The sequence below is a fragment of the Natrix helvetica genome (genome assembly GCF_964273705.1).
Source record: "Natrix helvetica genome assembly, chromosome: 3".
Lineage (NCBI taxonomy): Eukaryota > Metazoa > Chordata > Lepidosauria > Squamata > Natricidae > Natrix > Natrix helvetica.
In genome coordinates, this window is record NC_138549.1 from 49123308 (window position 1) to 49142513 (window position 19206).

The following is a 19206-nucleotide window of genomic DNA, read 5'->3' on the forward strand; positions in this document are numbered from 1 at the left end:
TTTCTTCTAGCAGCAGACACACACACGCACGCACATGCACACACACGCTCAGAAGGTGCTGAAGATTCCAAGAAGAATTCTGATAATTTCCAGACAGGTTTCGGAATTGCAGGCTATCAGTGGCTGACCGGCCTATTCATCTCCGGCTCCTGCTTTTTATCCCCAGAGCTAGGGTGTGTCTTTTATTTACTTTATTTATTTATTTATTTTATTTGTCAACATGTACAAGGTAACGGGTATTAGTATAGACATGGACATTATTGCATGAAATTGGTACAAATAGATGGATATAAATAAGTATAACATGGCCATGAACACATAAAATGAGTACATCTCAAGGGGGACAGTAGGACAGGGATGGTGGGCACGCTGGTGCGTTTATGCACACACCCTTAGGGACCTCTTAAGAAATGTGTGAGGTCCAAGGAGGACAATTTAAGGTTAAAGATATGGGGGTTTGAGGAACTAACAACAGAATCAGAGTGTCCCAGGCATTGACCACTTTATTGCTGAAGTCGTATTTTCTGCAATTGAGTTTGGAGGGGTTTACTTTGAGTTTGTATCTATTGTTTGCATGTGTATTATTGCGGTCGAAGTTAAAGTCATTTATAGGTAGGAGGTTATAGCAGATAATTTTGTGTACTATGCTTAGGTCGGAAAATAGGCGGCGTAGTTCGGGGTTGTCCAGGCCTAAAATTTCAAGCCTGGTGGCATAAGGTATTTTATTGAGAGCAGAGGAGTTAAGTACTTTTTGTGAAATACCTCTGGACCAGTGGTGGATTTCAATTTTTTTTTACTACCGGTTCTGTGGTTGTGGCTTGCTTGGTGGACGTTGCTTGGTGGACATGTGACTGTGAGTGTGGCTTGGTGGTCATGTGACTAGGTGGGCCTAGTTTAGTCATGTGACTGGGTGGGCATGGCTAACTTAATGTCACTCATGTCAAGGGGTACGTTGCCTGGCCCCTCGCCTCCCAGCCATGCCTTGTCATACCCAGCCTCAATGTATCTATAGTATTATAAAAATATTGTTCACCTTTTTTCAACTTTATTATCTACATACCATAGATGTACTTTCATGGACCACTGAAAGGAGGAAATGGTTCACATGCTTTGCCCAAGAGTGTGGTAGGCAACAGGCTTTTAAGGGGCTGGCAGAAAGAAGGGACAATATATTTTCTAAAGCACCAGAAGGTAAAACAAGAAGCAATGGATGGAAACTGAACAAAGAGAGAAGCAACCTAAAACTAAGGCGAAATTGTCTGACAGTGAGAACCAATATAGGTGCAGAAATATTTCAGTCATAATTTCACATATAAAATAGCCATTTATGTAATACAACGTACATATTGTTCATAACAGTAATTAGTATTATGGCTGATGTTTGACAGCAGGCCTAAAAGTCAAAAATCACAGGAGTGCTTCTTTCTCTGTATGTATACAAAATATCACATACCAGGAATAGCATATTAAGCTGGATTTATGCAACCTGATCTACAAAATAAACACACACATATTTATGCTCTGGACTATAGACATTGAATGCATGTAAATCCTTGAAAAATATGTGGTAGTCCTGGGCAAAAGAAAGGCAGTAAAATCACTCTTAAGTGTAGCGACGGTGTAAAATATTAACATATGATAAATAATGGAACAATTAAAAATGATAGCAGGGTTTTCTCTCTCTCCCTCCCTTCCTTCCTCTTTCTTTCTCTTCTCTCTCTCCTTTCAACTTTCTTTTTTTCTTTCTTTCTTTCTTTCTTTCTTTCTTTCTTTCTTTCTTTCTTTCTTTCTTTCTTCTTTCTTAATCACTCTAAGGTTTGATGAAAGCAGTCACAAGTTAAGGGTGAATTCAGTCTTTCTCTAAAACTTAAACCAGTATTCCAACAAAAATCTCTAGGTCAGCATCAAACTCAGGTTTCGACTTTTATCCAGAGCCTACCAGCTTCAAAAGTTTGGGACAGACCAATCAGGAAACCATGGGTCTGTGCCACTTCTGAACCCTCAGCCACCCTTGATGGCCTGTATTTTAAATTTAAAATTTTTGGGGGTAGGCTCCTTAGGTTGCTTTTTTATTTTTATTATTATTGTACAGCTTTACATTTAATTTGTTTTTAGGGGTATTTAAGATTTTCTATTTTGTATATGGTTTTTTAACTGCTGTCTGTACACCGCCCCGAGTCCCTTCGGGGAGAGGGGGCGGTCTATAAATTCAATAAAATTCAAATTCAAAATTGATACCACAAGCTCCACTATCATGGGCTTTGAGAGAGTGGCCACCACAAGGGATGGAAGGCAAGCAAGGCTAGGCAGCATCAGAAAGGAAGGCTAGGATGAGGGATGTCTATGGGGATTCTCGGTCATCCAGGTTGTCCCAAAGATGCTTTTCCCCCCCAAGAGGCAGTTGGATTTTCTGCTTTTTCTTCGAAGACCTTTCGCTTCTCCTCCAAGAAGCTTCTTCAACGCCTCTAGAAGCTTTCTCAGAGCTAAAGAAGCATCCTGGAGGAGAAGCGAAACATCTTTTTTAAAAAAATCAGAAAGTCCAGTTGCCTCTTGGAGGAAAAAAAAAAGCACCTTTGGGAGAAATGGATGAGGGCACCCAGTCCTAGCTTGTGCCCCTCGTGTCCCGGCATCCATCCCAAAGAAGGACGGAACCAGTCTGGGCGGGCTTGAAAAAGTGTCCACAATCCACAACCAGCCAACCTGCAAAAGCATGGAGGAGGACGCGGGGGGGCGTGTCCCAACATTCAAGACCAATCACACCCAAGCTCCCTCAACATAGTGCCCGGATATGGGTGGTGGGTGAGGGATAAAAGTTGCGGGCATGGCATCCCTCCTCGGCCTCCCAAAAAACATCCCTGCCTTTGGATTGGGAGGTTTCTTTGCCTGGCCTGGCCCAATTGAGCACAGCCTTCAGCTGCACTGCGTTTTTTACAGTGAGCTCTAGGGCTTAGATCTTTTGAGATGAGTACTCCTAGGTCCTTGACAGAGTGTAGATCATCCATTAGGTCATTTCGGCCCAGCTTGTATTTGGTTTCTGAATTTTGTTGCCAATGTGTAAGACAGAGCATTTGTTAGCAGAGATTTGGAATTGCCAATTGTTTGACCATTCAGATACACAGTCAAGGTCGTTTTGTAGGGTGGTAATATTGTCTGTGTTGTGAAATAGTTTTACGTCGTTGGTAAAGAGGAAGCAGCTGCTTATAATATGATCATAGAGGTCGTTTATGTAAAGCAGAAAGAGTGTAGGTCCTAATATGCTGCCTTGGTGGACACCACTGTTAACTGGTGCAGGGTTTGATATAGCGCTTCCAATTTTGACTACTTGTTGCCTGTTTGATAGGAACGCAGCTATCAACTTGTGCAAAGATCCAGAAATGCCATTGGAACTTAGTTTTAACAGAAGTTTGTCATGTACCACTGAATCAAAGGCTTTGCAGAGGTCTGTGTAGATTGCACCCATTGCTTTACCCTGGTTGTGTTGTGTGGTCCAAATGTTTTTGCAGTGTAGAAGCTGCAGATTACAGAATAATTTTTTTCTGAACCAAATTGCTTGTTAGAGAATAGGTTGTTTGTCTTTAAGTGGAGAGTGGTGGATTTGTTTATGATGGATTCCATGACTTTAAGGAGACGCAGCAAAGGGAGATTGGTCAGTAATTCTCAACAAGGCTGGGGTCTCCTTTTTTGAAAATAGGAATGACAGTTGCTACTGACCATAGGTCAGGCAAGGAGCTGTTTATAAAAGATATTTCATAGATAGTGCTTAGAGGTTCGGCTATGGCAGTGGAGAGCTTTTTAAGAAAGTAGGCACATATTCCATCAGGACCAATAGATATAGTTTTAGGTTGCATAGTGTCCTTTTGACAGTGTCTTCAGTAAAATCAATGTGTATTAGATCGTTGCAATTGGTTGCAATTAAATAAAATAGCAAAAAATTGCTAGCAGCGGTGGCTTTTCTGTCCCATAGATTCCTGCTGTGCTCTTCTGCCTTCTGCACATCAGCACGTCAGGCACTGAACCCAAATGTTCCTCCTGTTCCTCATCAGCCACCTCCAGACTTGGGGGCTGTTGACTCTCCATCTGAGGGGTGATGGACAGCCCAGGATCTGCTTCTGTTTCTATCTGACAGCTCAATTCCCTCTTCCCCCTTGGAGCTCTCAGATTGCCTTGATGCTGGCCTTGACTCACATGCTGCCGCCGCATCTGATTTGGTTGCTGGAGGGGCTGGCGGCCTACAGGTCACAACAATAACCCTTAAGTATTTCATCTTTTTCTCAACCTTTAAACCCAACTTTTTGTTCAGTATATCACTGTCCTGCGAAGACCTATTCTTGATCAGCATTATTTTCTGTTTGTTTATTTTGAAACCTGCCAAAGCCCCAAACTGATTTAATTTCCTCATCCAATATTCTATATTGTTTTTTAGGTTCTATAATAATATAGCAAACTTTCATATATACTGAACTTAAGGGCCTTTCTACACAGTAAGCAAAAAGAGACTCATACTTTTGGGGCCCCCACAATGGAGTATGTTTTTTTTATAATTGATTAGTAGTTAAAATGGTTAACATGTTAACAGCAATTAACATGGCATTTTGAATTTGTCTATCTACATTCATATTTGACACATCAGTGTCATAATCACATTTGTTAGAAAAAATCCTTCAGAATGTTTTAAACTAGCAATCATAGTTGACAAATGTTTGTGTGTATTTACACCCTATATTTATTTCGTATTCCTTTTGGTTAAAGATGCTCCTGCAACGGTATAATCTATTGCTCTCTTGAATCTTGCTGCCCTTCCCAAAACATTGGTCAAATGAGAAGAAATTAAAGTCCAAATCTTTAGGAGATAATTATTATAGCTAGAGACAGAAACTACTCCTACAATATTATAATTAGATCATCATAGGTATTAAAATATGAAAATGGCTTAGGATGTGTGTAACAGATATGAGGACTACTTTTTTTTAAAAAAATGATCATGATTAGAATTTTTGTAGCTTAATGTATCTACACTTATATTAGAACCAGAGGGTATGGTTTTGAACCAGATTATTTATTGCAATAACAAGCTATGTATTGTTAATGTAAGTTTAAAACACTTTAATCTGTATTTTGACAGGCTTTCTTCTGTCTATTAATATTTTATTGTTTCTGGTGTAGGAGATTGATGTGGAAGTAAGAAAACAGATTGAGGATGCAGCACAGTTCGCCACCACTGATCCAGAACCACCTTTGGAAGAATTAGGCAATAATATCTATAAAAAAGAGCCACCCTTTGAAGTGCGTGGTACAAATCAGTGGATTAGGTACAAATCTGTTGGCTAAGAATTCTGATTCAGCAACTAGTTAAACTGATAGCATATTGGAGTTTAACTGTTACATCTGTTCTAAGTGATAAAAGCCAGATAAGATAAATCATAAAATAAAATTTAGGGAGGGTGGGGAAATGAGAAATAAGGAATTTTGAAAGAAAGTTGTGCAAGTAAATTAAACAAAGTTTATTGAACTTCCGTTTGTTCTGTGTTGCTGTATGATGAAAATTAGCTCAAAATGGCATTATTATTTACATTAATAAAAAAGTTTCATCAAGATTTTCTAAGCATGTATTGCTTTATGTATATCTCTTTTGCTTTCTTCCATTCATTGTTTTTCATGGTTTCGTCCATTGTATTTACTTTAAAATTTAATATTTTAATGTACTCAAAATATATTGATATATTTACTATAAATAATATATTCAACTTACATTATTTTTTCTTAGTGTGGAACCTTGCACAATTTGAAATGTTTTGTGGTTTATCTTGCTTTTACGAAATAATATAAAACCTAATACTTTGTTATACAACACCCAAACATGTTTTTAAAAAGCAGGTGTATTAGAAAAGGTTTACATTTTACATATGAGCCCAAACATATTTTTAAAAAACAGGTGTATTAGAAAAGGTTTACATTTTACATATGAGCCCAAACATATTTTTAAAAAACAGGTATATTAGAAAAGGTTTACATTTTACATATGAGCAACTGCATTTTGTAAGGTGAACTGTTCATGTAGCTAAGTATTTTGTAAGTTACTGTACATGTCTAAAGTTGTGTAGATTTATTTAAATAATACACACACACACAATTTGTAATAAACTAGTCATTATTTAATATTTTAAACAGAGCTTTTAATTGTGCAAAACATGCAAGGCAATCAGTATATAAAACTTATTGGGAATGTATTTTTTTCTTACAAGTCCATTAGTATCTAGCAAAAGTAGAATGCTAATCCTTCATTCCCAAGACTGTATTTTGCTTTCTGTGTTTTAATATTGCATTCCAGATGCGACAGACAAGTCCGCCACTGTATGAGAAAATAAAACATCATCTTAGGTTCAGTCTACTAGAAAGCAGTATTTTCTAAAATTATGCAATACTGTTCTTACCGGAGTCTGAGCAGTTGCAAATCCTCCTTTGTGATACTGTTCAGAACATCACTGAGTGTATAGTCCTCTTGAACAAACTGAAATAAATTATTTGTGTTTAGAGAACAATAAATGACGGCATTTAACATCTTGGTTATTTAGTCTTACCCTGTCAATTTCATCTGAATCAGCTCTTTGTTGTTTTAACCATTTGGTAAGTTCTTCATCAATGTTGTGCTGAAGAGCAGATGACAACGGTTGAATTTCTGCAACAATTCGAAGTATATTAACTAAACATATTGCCCAAATGTTTGTTTCTAGAATACGCCTTAGCTATTAATAGGTATTACTTCACATAGTCTATTAACTCCACTTAAATGAGCGTAGAAAGTTTCATTTGCCCGCTTACCCCTAGTATTTAACTGGAGAAGTTGCAAATCTTGAATTTTTTGCTGTAATGTTTGCTGAAGGAGTGTCTGGTATTCCCTTTCCCTCTGTATTAGGTTTTCCAATAACCTATTATATGAAAAAATGTACTGATATAAAACACTAATTTAAAAACTATTTATTCACCTGGACAACCTAATTTGAAATGTTTATTGTTACACAATATTTTTCTATTTTCTATACACACAAATATGATTTTACCAAATTATGATTTTCAACCAAATGAACTACATTCAATTAAATCATGCATTCAGGCCATCAATTGTACAGAACCCACTTATAACATGCAAATGAGTCTGGTATAAAATTAATAAACTGTTCATATATTGGTATTTAAAACTAGGTTTGTATATGGAAACTAGGATATTCTCTGGAAGTGTAGGATATTCTCTTAATTTGCTCAGTCCTAAATCTAAATTTAATAATAATATATTATAGTGCCCTGTGCAAATGTATTTTGAGTTTCTGGAGCAGAAAACATTTTTTTTCTTTTGTGGACTTTATTTCTGAGATTGCAGTTATAATTTTTTTTGCAGAGAATCAGTTTGATTTAATGATTAAGATACTAGGCTGAAAAGCAGATTGCAACTTCAAATCCTGTTTTAGCTATGAAAACCAGCTTGGTGACTTTGAGCTAATTACTCTCAGCCCAACCCACCTCACATGATTGTTGTTGAGATAAAAACCAGAGAAAGGTGTGTTAGATATGTTCACTTCCTTGAGTTATTTGTAAAAATAATTAAGACAGTATATATAAAAATAAGTTTCTTCTAGGTTCTCTGTTGGGCTGTACACTAGCTTTGGTGACCCAGAGATAAGAATAAGTGTGGACATCCCTTTTGTCTTCCTGTCTATTGGACTGCCAGCAGAGAAATTAATTGTCCTTTCAAGATAAATTTAAAAATGCAGATTTTATAACCTTTAATTGGTTGAGCTTCTATTGCTGAAGAAATTTATGCAATATGTAGATTATCATAAAAATGACTAAAATGTCAGTTTGAATGTTTTAATGAAAATATTGTCCAGAGCGCTTTACCTGTTTGTTCGCTGCTTTAATTTATTTAACTGCAAGTTAAGTTTCTGTTCAGTGTCTGGGGACTGAGAAGAAGTAAGTGTGCACCCTCCAGCAGTAACTGATTCCTCTGGTCTTCCTTGCTGATAATCTTCCTCAATTTCATTTGCCTCTTTATCTACTTCAGTTTCTGATGCTGGTTCAAAATGAGTTCGAAGCTCTGTGTATAAAGCAGAATTGTATTAATTTTTTACTTCTTTTCTTGTAATATGAATCTATAATATTAAAATCTACATTTCTAAATGATAGCCATTTAAAAATATCTGGCCTGTTGGTTCAACCACTGGCCACAAGACATCCTGATCAGCTACTTCAAAGACAGGCTAACCAACAAAGTCTACAACACCTGCATCTCCCAGGGGCATTCACCCCTCCATGGCTGGTATGTCCTAGCTGAGGAAGCAGACATCAACCTTGCCTGAAACAAGCATCGCCCAGGGATGAGGTGGCAAAAATCCTTGGAGAAGGAAGAAACCCCGAGAGCACTGGCCCTCTGAGTGCAGGTCTAGCTGATCGACTCAGTCAACAACCCCAGGCCTGCTGAAGGAGGTCATAGAGTTCACCCCATCCCCAGGGAAGGTGAGAAGTCCAACCAGTCCAGTGGGACTGACTTAGGATGGCAAACCCCTAGCAAGTGGTCCGATCACCCTGGTGATAGTCCCCATTGAACTGATCATCCAATCCTCAGGACAAAAAGCTAGTCTAACGGCCCTTCTAGACTCGAGGTACACCAGGTGCTTGGTCAAGTCTACCTCCTCCATTCTATAATTCAATAGGTAATTGCATATTTTCTTAATCAATTTGTCTTCTGTCCCTTGTAAAATCTTATCTAATTCTTGTGGTTCTTTTTGGAATCCATATTGTTCTGAGTCTTTCTTATATCTAGCCTGAATCTGCATGTATGACCACCAATCGATGTCTATGCCTTTGTTCTTTTAGTTCTTGTCTTGTTTTCAATTCCCCATGGTCATTTAAGAAGTTTTTGGATCTTTTTATTTTGTCTATATCTGTTTGGATAGATTAATGCTTCCATCGTTGATAGCCAATTTGCTACTTTATTGTAATGCTTTAAAAAAATTTTTTTTTTGCCATACCTATAGCAACACTTCCCTAATTAAATTTTTCTGGAAGTAACTGAATTTTGTTTTTCCCATCCCATATAAAAGTATGCCATCCTATCTGTAGGTCATGGCCTTCTAATATCAAAATCCTTTTGTTTTTTAGCTCTATACAATCTTTAATCCAAGTAAGTGCCATTGCCTGATAATATGTCTCCCAATCTGGGAGTGCAAAGCCGCCACTTTCTCTACTATCTGCAATAATTTTGTTTTAATCCATGCTTTTTCCTCAGCCAAATGTATTCCACAATTAATTTATTTAAGTCTTCAAAGAATTTTTTCCCTGAATTTATTGGTGGTACTTGGAAAAGGAACAATATTCTTGGTAAAATGTTCATTTTAATGGAGGCTATCCCTCCAATGAGGGACAATTGTAGATTTTTCCACGTTTCCAAATCCTTTTTTATATGTTGCAGTATTTTATTGTAGTTATCTTTAATTGAAGAACATCTGGCTGATAGCCAAATTCCCAAATATTTTACTTTTTGGTCACTTGTATGCCCGTTCTTTCTTCCAGTTCTCTTTCCTGTTTTCTCTTTCCCTATGGACTTTATATTCTTATTTTCAAGCCCATTATTTCCTGGTCACTTCTAATTTTTATTAACAATACCTCCAAGGTTAGAATGAATAATAGAGGTGATCACAGGCAATCTTATTTTACTCCCTTTGCAATGTTAAAATTTTTGATGATATTGCCATTTATTACTACTTTAGCTGTTTGGATTGTGTATATTTTTTCCACCATCTTTAGGAATTTCTCCCCAAAATTCATATTTTCCAATTGTAAAATGATAAGATTCCAATTTAAATTATCGAAAGCTTTTTGGGCATCCAATAAAATTAATGTGCGGGTTTCATAGTATTCTAATCTGTTTATAATAATTATCATGTTATTTTTTATTTGTCTTCTTGGTAGGAGTCCTTTTTGATCTGGGTGGATATACTTGTTTAGGACCTTTCTAACTCACTCTGAAATTATAGATGCAAATGGGATGAGTGTAATAAGTGCTTCTGTCCACAAATTAGGTATTTTCCCTTCTACAAGTGCTTCATTAAATTGATTCTAGCAAATCAACACGCTAATGTTTCCTTTACAGTCTTGTATAACTCCACCAGGAGTCTATCTAGTCCTGGTGTTTTATTATTTTTTTGCTTCTTCCTTGCCTCCACTAATTCCATCATAGTTATTGGTTTGTTTAATCTCTCTCTTTTTGTCTCTGCGATTTTAGTTAGGTTCATTTAGTTAGGCTTTTGTGGTATCCCACAGATTTTGAAGCAACGTATCTTTCTTTCTATTTATCTTGAAGAATAGTTTCATTTCCTTTTCAATCATATGTGTATTCTTTTTCTTTCATTATTTCTTGGTTCATTGTCCATCTCCATTTTTTCTTCTGGCCTTTCCATATTACTTTTATTGGGTTATGATCTGCCCATGTGTTAGTCATTATCACTATCTCTTCAATCTCTTTTCTTAGCCCTGGGGTCATCCATGCCATTATCAATCCTCAACCATGATTTATGTGGGTTTGAATAGAACAGGGATGGCGAACTTATGGCACGTGTGCCACAGGTGACACGTGGAGCCATTTGTCAGAGCACCCGAGACGTTCCTCTGTCAGCTGGCCAGTGCGCATGCCAGCTGAGTTCAGCCTTTTTAAAAGCCATTTTCGCCCTCTCCATGCTCCAGAGGCTTTATAGGAGCCTGGGAATTGTGAAAAGAGCCTTCCCCGCTCCCTCCGGAGGCCCTCCGGAGGCTTCAGGAGCTTCCCTGAAGCCTCCGGAGCGCAAAAAAACCCGGCCCTATGGGCAAACGGGAACGGACTTCTGGTTTGCTCGTAGGATCGGTTTAAGCCCTCTGGAGCCTTCTGGAAAGCCTCCTGAAGGTCCCTGAAGTCTTCTGAGGGCCTCCGGGGGGGCTGTTTTTGCTCTCACCAGGCTCCTATAAAGCCTCTGGAGCCTGGGGAGGGTGAAAAAAGCATGCAAAAAATGGGGGGGGGTGCCTGTCATGCGCACATGCACACCGGGAGGTGTTGCACATTGCATTATGGGTGTGGCACACCTGCACAAGACCCACTTATTGCACGTGAGCCAGAAAAGATTCGCCATCGCTGGAATAGAATATTGATTCTTTTTCATATCTATCTCTAGGCGTCTTGTAGACTCCATTCTTGCGTCATTTCAAAGAATGAGTCTGGCAGCATTATTTTCTTTGTCTTATTCTTATTACTTTTATAATCTTTTTAAATGTCCGTAATTGCGTTGAAATCTCCAATGAAGCATATGTTTTCATATTCGAATTCTATTATTTTGTTGTGTACTTTTCTGTAAAATTTATTTTGGTTATTATTTGGTGCATACATTGTGGTCATTAATATTTGCTTTTGTTCTGTTTTAATCTCAATCATTAAAATTCTTCCCTCCTCGTCTGTGTATATTTGTTTTGATTTTAGTCTTTCCTTGATACATATTGCAATTCCTCTTTTTTTTGGTTGTGTTAATGATACGTAGTTTCTATAACTTTGGGTTTTCTAATAATTTACTATACTGTTTCTTAATGTGTACTTCCTGCAAACATACAATATCCATATCCAATCTTTGTAGTTTTATTTGACTATTTTATTTGAGTATTTGAGTTCTTTTCACTGATGAATTTAATCCGTTTATGTTTATTGAAACCATCTTAATTTCCTCCTCTATTTCCTTATTTAATTATACGTCATTCTTAATTTCCTTGTATTCCTTGTCTCTTTCTGTATTTTTCCTCTTGTACCTTCTTTTTCTATTCGTTTTTTTCTTTTTTCCTGTTTCCTTCTTGTTCCACCTTGTTCTCCTCAGTTTGATATTCCTCTTGACTCCTACCCTCAGCTTCTTCTCTACTCTCTTGCTCTTCTTCAGTTGCTAGATGGTGCTCAAAAAACTCTTGTGCTTTGTTGAGGGTATCTATTTTAAATTTTTTCTCCTGCCAGGAAATCAGAATGCCTTCTGGCACCAGCCAACGAAACATTACACTATATTGAATTAGTTGCTTCGGTAAAAACTGGTAGGGTTTCCTTTGGTTTCTCACTCTCTTCGGTATTTGTTTCAGAGTTTGTATTTCCTTTCCTTTATATGTTATTGTTTCCTCCCTTATTTTCTTATATACTTCATCTCTTATCGCCTTTTTCGTGAATCTCACATGGAGTTTCTTTCCTTTCTTCTTCTCGTCTCTTTGCACTGTCACTGTTTAGAAGTAGCCATCACCTGCCTGATCTCTCTCCTAGTCACCATTGCTTTTTAGACAAATTCTGCCTCCTGCTTTGGAGTCTCGATATTACAGCTCCACCAAACGACAATCCAACTTTACCATCTTTTTGGGATGTCACTGATATTGCTTTGTTGCTTTCCATTTTTTCTTCCTGCTCTGCGGCTGTCACCATTTTGAACCAGCCAAGATGGCCTTTTTCTTTCCTACCGGTATAAAGATCTCCCCTTTGGGGGGGATCGCCTTGCACCCCGAGGTCCTCTGAGTTTCCCCTTTGTTCTGTCAATCCCCCTGAGAGGACTGTGCCTTTGAAAGGCTCTCTGCCAGGCTTTGGGAATGGAGCTCTGGTCCCTCACTTTGCTCCACAGTGACATCACTGCCGGAAGTCCAGAGATTATTTTTGAAATTCTTTTATTTGGGTTAAGTCTCTAGAATAAAAGTTGGAAGCTATCTCACCCAATTTCAGTGCTCTGCCCACGAATCGCTCCAGCACTTAATGTCCCAGTTGTCATAGCTTGTGACTTGCCAAAAATGACCATCATCCCTGCTGCCATTCAGGTGAGCTTTCTTCGGATGTAATGCTAATTCCTCGTGGTTAATGAAGCACCTCTCTTTTCTTTACCACCCCTCCAAGGTGGCTTTGACACCATAGAGCCTCACAGTCAACAGATAGCTGTTTTTCATGGAGATCGGTGGAGCGCCACTATTTTCAGCTATTCTCACTGTGATGCCAACTGGTTCTCCACAGCAGGTTACTTCTGCTGATCACTGGCTGCCAGCAGTTTGGGTCTCACCGGCTCAAGGTTGACTCAGCCTTCCATCTTTCTGAGGTTGGTAAAATGAGGATCCAGATTGTTGAGGGCTATAGGCTAACTCTGTAAACTGCTTAGAGAGGACTGTAAAGCACTGAAGTGGTATATAAGTCTAAGTGCTATTGCTATTTTGTACCCTACTAAAATTTTGTTCTGCATCTTGTCTAAATACTAGTGGACTATGGGGGGAAGGCTAAAGAGAATCAGGTTTAATTCCGTATTGCCACGTGGGAATTTTAGATTCCGCTTGACTTTACTGCATTCAGCATCTCTTAGTAAAAGTACTTTTTCACTTCAATCAAATGGAGTGGGAGTTTTACTTCCCAAGGAGATCAGACTGTGGCAGGTCTGACCCTCTGCCTATTTTGATGGATAGGTGACTTTCTCCTTGATAGTCCCTCAATTATTGTCTTTTCTTCATTTGTCTGGTGCCTGTTTATTGGAGTGTTGCTTGCTGGAGGGGATATGATTCCTTCCTAGTTTTTTAAAATTGAAATTAAATTGAAACATATCACCAATAAGGATGGTGTGTGTGTGTATTCTGACTATGTGTGCAAACATTTCTACTCCATTTGTCATTGTCAAAAAAAATCTGATGATAATCTATGACCAAGATTTTTATACAGATCTTATACTAAGGGACAAAAATCTAATGCCACTGCATTTTGCTAAAAGACTATTGCTAATGAACACTCTGTGTATTAGTCTATCAACCTCTATAAATTTAAGAGCACAAAGCCCACAATTTTATCAGCTTGCCAGTAAAAACTGAAATGTAACTTTTTAAAAACCTAAGTATTAGATGCCACTTTCAGGTATTAATCTATAGGATTTCAGATATAAATTGATATGGCAAGGAATATCCCCAAAATACGTTGTAGCAACAGGAGCCTTCAGTTTTTGTTTTACTTTCACAAATGATGTTAGTGGTTCTTTTAAGTTATATTGGGTGTGTATCATTCTGTCATACTATATGTGTCTCAATATGTCATACTAATAAGGCTATGCACAGCATATTTAACCATGTAATTTCACTTACCAGGAATAAGAATAGTAATGGCTGCTTGAACTGCATGGCGTATTATATTATCCATTGCAAACATCCAATGAGGTTTGATTAAATGATTCCTTAATACTTTGTTCACCTGTTAGAAAGAGGAAAACAAATGGTTATATATTAAATGTCCAACTTTCTAATCAGGTAACTGCAGCATTACAATAAAGAAACTTGGATTACCGTATTTTTCAGAGTATAAGATGCACCTTTTTCCCTCAAAAAAGGCTATAATTCTGGGTGCATCTTATACATTGAATACAGCATTTTTGGCTTCTCAAAACCCGCCCCCTTCACAAAAATGGCTGTGCATAGCCTTTAGGAGGCTTCCAGAGTGCTCCTGGGGGCTCGGGAGGGCAGAAATGAACAAAAAACGGGCCCTTTTTTGCTCAATCCCCCCCCCCCCCCCCAGCCACCAGGATCAATTTTTAGGCAACATTATCATTTCAAGACTTCTAGCTGCAGGAAAGCTTAATTTTCATGGTAAAAACTGGATAAATTGACAGAATGACTGTTTAATATCTGAATAAAATTATAATCACTGTTTTTAAAGAAAAGCCAAAATTTGTAGTGTTCAGAACATATATTTCCTTAGCATTTCAATGTTTTATTATCTGCAACTATATTATCATCCAGAAAAGGCAAAAGACTACAGATGAAATAATGTATCTATACTGGCCATGTAAAAGTACCTGGGATATTTGCTTACTTAAACCTCTATACACAATGTATTTTACAAGTATCTGCATAGAGGAGAAAGTGGAATTTGTTTACAGCAATTTTATAAATAAATAAAAATGTTCTGGAAGATTTTCTATATATGTGCTTTCAATCATCATCTGCAATGAAATGTTTATATCTAATGAGTGTCAGGCAGGCTTGTCTTCTGCTCTTTCTTCAGAATGCTATGATCTTGGTGTAATTTTCTTGAATTTTAGGTCATGAGACGTATTCATTTGCTCATACTAGAGAATATATACTAGCTGCGCTAAAGTGCTTAAGAATACACGAATGTTTGCCCTTCCCTTATTCCAAATATTAAGCTAGCATTGGACATACTGCATCTTGAAATCCAAATAATACTAATTGAATCTGATTGATTGAAGTAGTGTCAAAATCAAGATCCATTTTCAACTTTGATATAGTTGATGCCATAATTCTGTGTTCAGGAGAGTGTATGAAATCTCTTAAAATCCCAATTATCTGTTTAATGTGAACAACTGAAAGACGCAGCTCTTCAGAACTCTGAAAAATATGAACATGCAAAATATTTTTTTTTAAAGTCAGAAATGAGTTCAACAAATGCTATAACTATTGTTAAATAAGTAACTCAAACCCACAATTACCCAAAATCACATTATTGAATCAATAAATTAATTGAAAAGAGGCTTAGTAGCTGACTTGTCAAATTGAATATTGATAGTATAATTGAAAGCTACCTTTCATTTATTTTCATTTCTTATATAATTATATAGTAGTAATTAAGAATGAAAGGGCAGTAAGAGCCAGTTTGATGTAATGATTAAGGTGCTACAAACCAGGAGATTGTGAGGTCCAGTCCTGCATGAAAGCCAGCCGGGTGACTCGATCAGTTTCACTCTCAACTGAAGCTACTTCACGGGATTTTGTGGTGAGGAAAACAGGAAGAGAAAGGAGTACGGGTAGCCCTCCACTTATGACCACAATTGAGGTCAACATTTCTGTTGCTAAGTGAGACATTTGTTGAGTGAATTTTGCCTCATTTTACTATTTTTCTTGCCACAGTTGTTAAGTGAATCATTGCAGTTGTTAAATTAGTAGCATGGTTGTTAAGTGAATCTAGTTTTCCCATTGACTTTGCTTGTCAGAGGGTCGAAGGTGATCACATGACCCCAGGACATTGCAAGTGTCATAAATATGAGTCAGTTGCCAGCATCTGAATTTTGATCACAAGGATGCTGCAATGGTTCTAAGTGTGAAAAACTTTCACAGCTCATTTTTTACAGTGGTGTTGTAACTTAAAGGAACTGTTATAAGTCGAGGACTACCTTATTATGTAGGTTCACTGCATTATTTGTTAGAAAATAATAAAGCAGGACAAAACATTTTTTTAAAAAAGAAGATGCAGCTATGCTTAACTTTTTACATGCTGCTTTTTATATTTGGACTCCCGAGATTGGAAAAGAAGTAGAAGGAAAAATAAACTTGTTATTTCTGTACCATATCACTTTTTATGACTCCCTCTATGAAAATTTCCATTTAATAATGTTTATTTAGTGTTTTTCCTAGTGCTTGGAAAGTATGAAGAATATAAAGCAATTTTATGTGCATGTATAAAAGATAAATCAACTGATCCTAAAAGCCAGAGAAGATCTTAGCATGAAATTTAGTTGAAATATTTTTTATGTCATCGTGTGGGAATTGACTGCTGATTTAGTCCAGGGGAGGGAGGGAAGAAAACAAGAAGAAAGAAAAACAAGAGGAAAGGAAAGGAAAACAAGAGGAAAAGAAAGGAAGCCAAATGTCTAAGAGAATCATGGCCAAAAATCAAAAGAAAAATGTATCATTTCTATTGACTTTCATATTGTTATGTCAACAAATCCTACCCTATATAATATTGTATTTTAAAATTCTCATATAAAGCAATTATTTTACCATAGTATTAGCTTTTTGCAAACTAGCAAGGTATGTTATTACCTGTGCTACACAATCTTGTAGATTAGAAGCTACTTGATTCTGCTCATCCTTAAGTATTTTATAAAGAATTGCACGACGTTCACTGTCCTTCCTTAGTAAGAAAAGACCAGAATCTTTTTCCTCAAAAGGAGGAGAGGAATTTCGCTCATCTGAAATTGAGCTGTCATCAGGAACACTATGTGAGAAATGACAATATTCACAGAAAAGTATAAATGACCACATAAAATTATGAATAAAACATGTCCTAACAGTTAAGTAACTTATTTTATTGATTTAATAAAATATAATAAAAAGATAAGTAACAAAAAGAGACTGGTGATAACATTCTGAGATCAGACTATTTTCCAGCACACCAGCAAACTCCCAACTGGCATAAAGATCAGGATGCAAACTTCCTGACAACAATTGAAATTGAACAAAATGTTACCATCTTCCTGGAAATTCAGATGGAAATGTCAGCAAGTAAAAAATAAATAATTCTAGTTTCAGACTAGCCTGTACAAGTGATATAGAAGCCCTGAGTACCAATGCCATAAAAAGGACAATAAAGTAAGAGATGCACAACTTATTCAATTGCAGTATCTGCGTTGATACTCCACATTGACATCAAAGATAAGGAATTAAATCTTGTGTGTGCGCACACTTTTTTATATGTAGCACAATCGAATAACTTCAAATGGGTGGACTAGATTGCCACCAAACTACTGCTTAATATGCCAAACTACTGCTTAACAACAAAGCTTATGCTATACAACTGACATAAAATTGCCACCCCCAGGCAAATAATTTGATCATTGTAAATTTTACCTTAATAAATGGGAAAGGGGGCTCTTTGATTGAATTTCAGAAAGAGAACGCTTGGCTTTTTCAAATAACATGTCAGATTGCACATCGGAATCTGGCGAGACAGACCCAGGCTCACTGCTACTACTGCCAACCTGCTCCCCGTGGACTGACAGAGGCAGAGAAGCACTCCGATTATAATCTGGAAAGGAGCAAAAGAATAAATAAAAAGGTTATTTGTTTCTTAAGCAATGGAAAAACTGGGCTGCAATCAATTTTAATTAAAATAGCTGTCAAATATAATCAAACAAAACATTGGAAAAGCAAAGCAGAAAAATAAAACCCAATCTCCAAGGTCCCTTCCAGCTCTATTCTGATTGATTGACTTGAGACCACAATTGAGCCTAAAATTTCTGTTGCTAAGTGAGACATTTGTTAAGTGAGTTTTACCCCATTTTACGACCTTTCTTGCAACACTTATTACATCAATTACTGCAGTTGTTACGTTAGTACCACCATTGTTAAATGAATCTGCCTCCGCCATTGACTTTGCTTGTCAGGTCACAAGAGGTGATTACATGACCCTGGAACATTGCAACTATCATAAATGTATCAGTTGCCAAACGTCTGGATTTTAATCATGTACAATAACCATGGGGATGCTACAATGGTCATAAATGTGAAAAATAGCCATAAGTCACTTTTTTCAGTGCTGTTGTAGCTTTGAATAGTTACTAAATGAACTGTTTGTCATGTCCACCATATTCGGCTTGGCACTGCACTGGCATCCTGCCATCAAAAGACTGGGGGCAGGGACATGAGGGGAGACAAATGGGCAGCAATAAACCTGTATGCATTTTTGTCTGGGAATTTGGGAGGGGGGATGACAGCTGAAGTGTGTTTTGCCTGCTAGATGGCTCCATAGCAGGGGTGGGTGGGTAGAATCCCAGCAACGTTCATCAGCAAGCTGATAGAAATGTGGATGGGGGCTCACACAGAGAGTTTTATTGTTGCACCAGTATGAAAAGACCCCCGGTGCAGGACCCCGTAGCATGGCTACAGAAATGGAACCCCTATGTGAACTGGGGGAGGTGGCTGCTTAAAATCTGGTGAGCTGGAGTGAAAGGAAAGCTGGGGAAAGACTTAGGAGGCCCAAAGCCAAGGCAGGAGGTAGGAGCTGCAATGCAGAAGTAAAAGAAGGCCAACCCTTGAATTCCACAGGAGTACCAGGACCTGCGGGAAGTGTTTAGTGAAAAGGGCTCAGAGGAGCTCCCACCCCATTGGTCAACTGACTGCTCCACAGAAATCCTGCCGGGTGCTAAACTGCCTAAGCCCAAGCTATATTCAATGACTCCTAGGGAACTAGAGGAATTATGGGCTTTATAGACAAATATTTAAGATGCGTTTATCCAACCAGCCCAACCCATGGTCGCTGCCCCATTCTTGTTCCAGGAAAAAAGGACAGATCCCTTTGTCTGTGCATAGACTGCAGAGGGCTAAATAGGGTGTGTGTTGAAAATATCTATTTTTTGTCCCTAATGAAAGACATGCTAGCCCAACTGGCAAAAGGAAAGGTGTTTACCAAACTGGACT

General features: G+C 37.6%; 2 protein-coding genes across 7 annotated transcripts in view; one reads left to right on the forward strand and one right to left on the reverse strand.

Annotated features, from left to right (window-relative positions):
* The window catches only part of PDHA1 (pyruvate dehydrogenase E1 subunit alpha 1), a 46186-nt gene extending 40592 nt beyond the window's left edge, over positions 1-5594 (forward strand). For both annotated transcript variants that reach the window (XM_081949555.1, XM_081949556.1), the window contains one exon: positions 5164-5594. In XM_081949555.1, coding sequence (XP_081805681.1) covers positions 5164-5328 — 165 coding nt within the window. In that variant the 3' untranslated portion in view covers positions 5329-5594. The remainder of the gene's footprint in view (positions 1-5163) is intronic.
* Positions 5595-6130: 536 nt separating this feature from the next.
* Positions 6131-19206, reverse strand: part of MAP3K15 (mitogen-activated protein kinase kinase kinase 15) — an 89909-nt gene continuing 76833 nt past the window's right edge. For all 5 annotated transcript variants that reach the window (XM_081949539.1, XM_081949541.1, XM_081949540.1 and 2 more), the window contains 9 exons: positions 17638-17815; positions 16831-17005; positions 15214-15399; positions 14140-14245; positions 7894-8089; positions 6820-6926; positions 6579-6676; positions 6432-6508; positions 6131-6349 (listed from right to left, as the gene is read on the reverse strand). In XM_081949539.1, coding sequence (XP_081805665.1) covers positions 6271-6349; positions 6432-6508; positions 6579-6676; positions 6820-6926; positions 7894-8089; positions 14140-14245; positions 15214-15399; positions 16831-17005; positions 17638-17815 — 1202 coding nt within the window. In that variant the 3' untranslated portion in view covers positions 6131-6270. The remainder of the gene's footprint in view (positions 6350-6431; positions 6509-6578; positions 6677-6819; positions 6927-7893; positions 8090-14139; positions 14246-15213; positions 15400-16830; positions 17006-17637; positions 17816-19206) is intronic.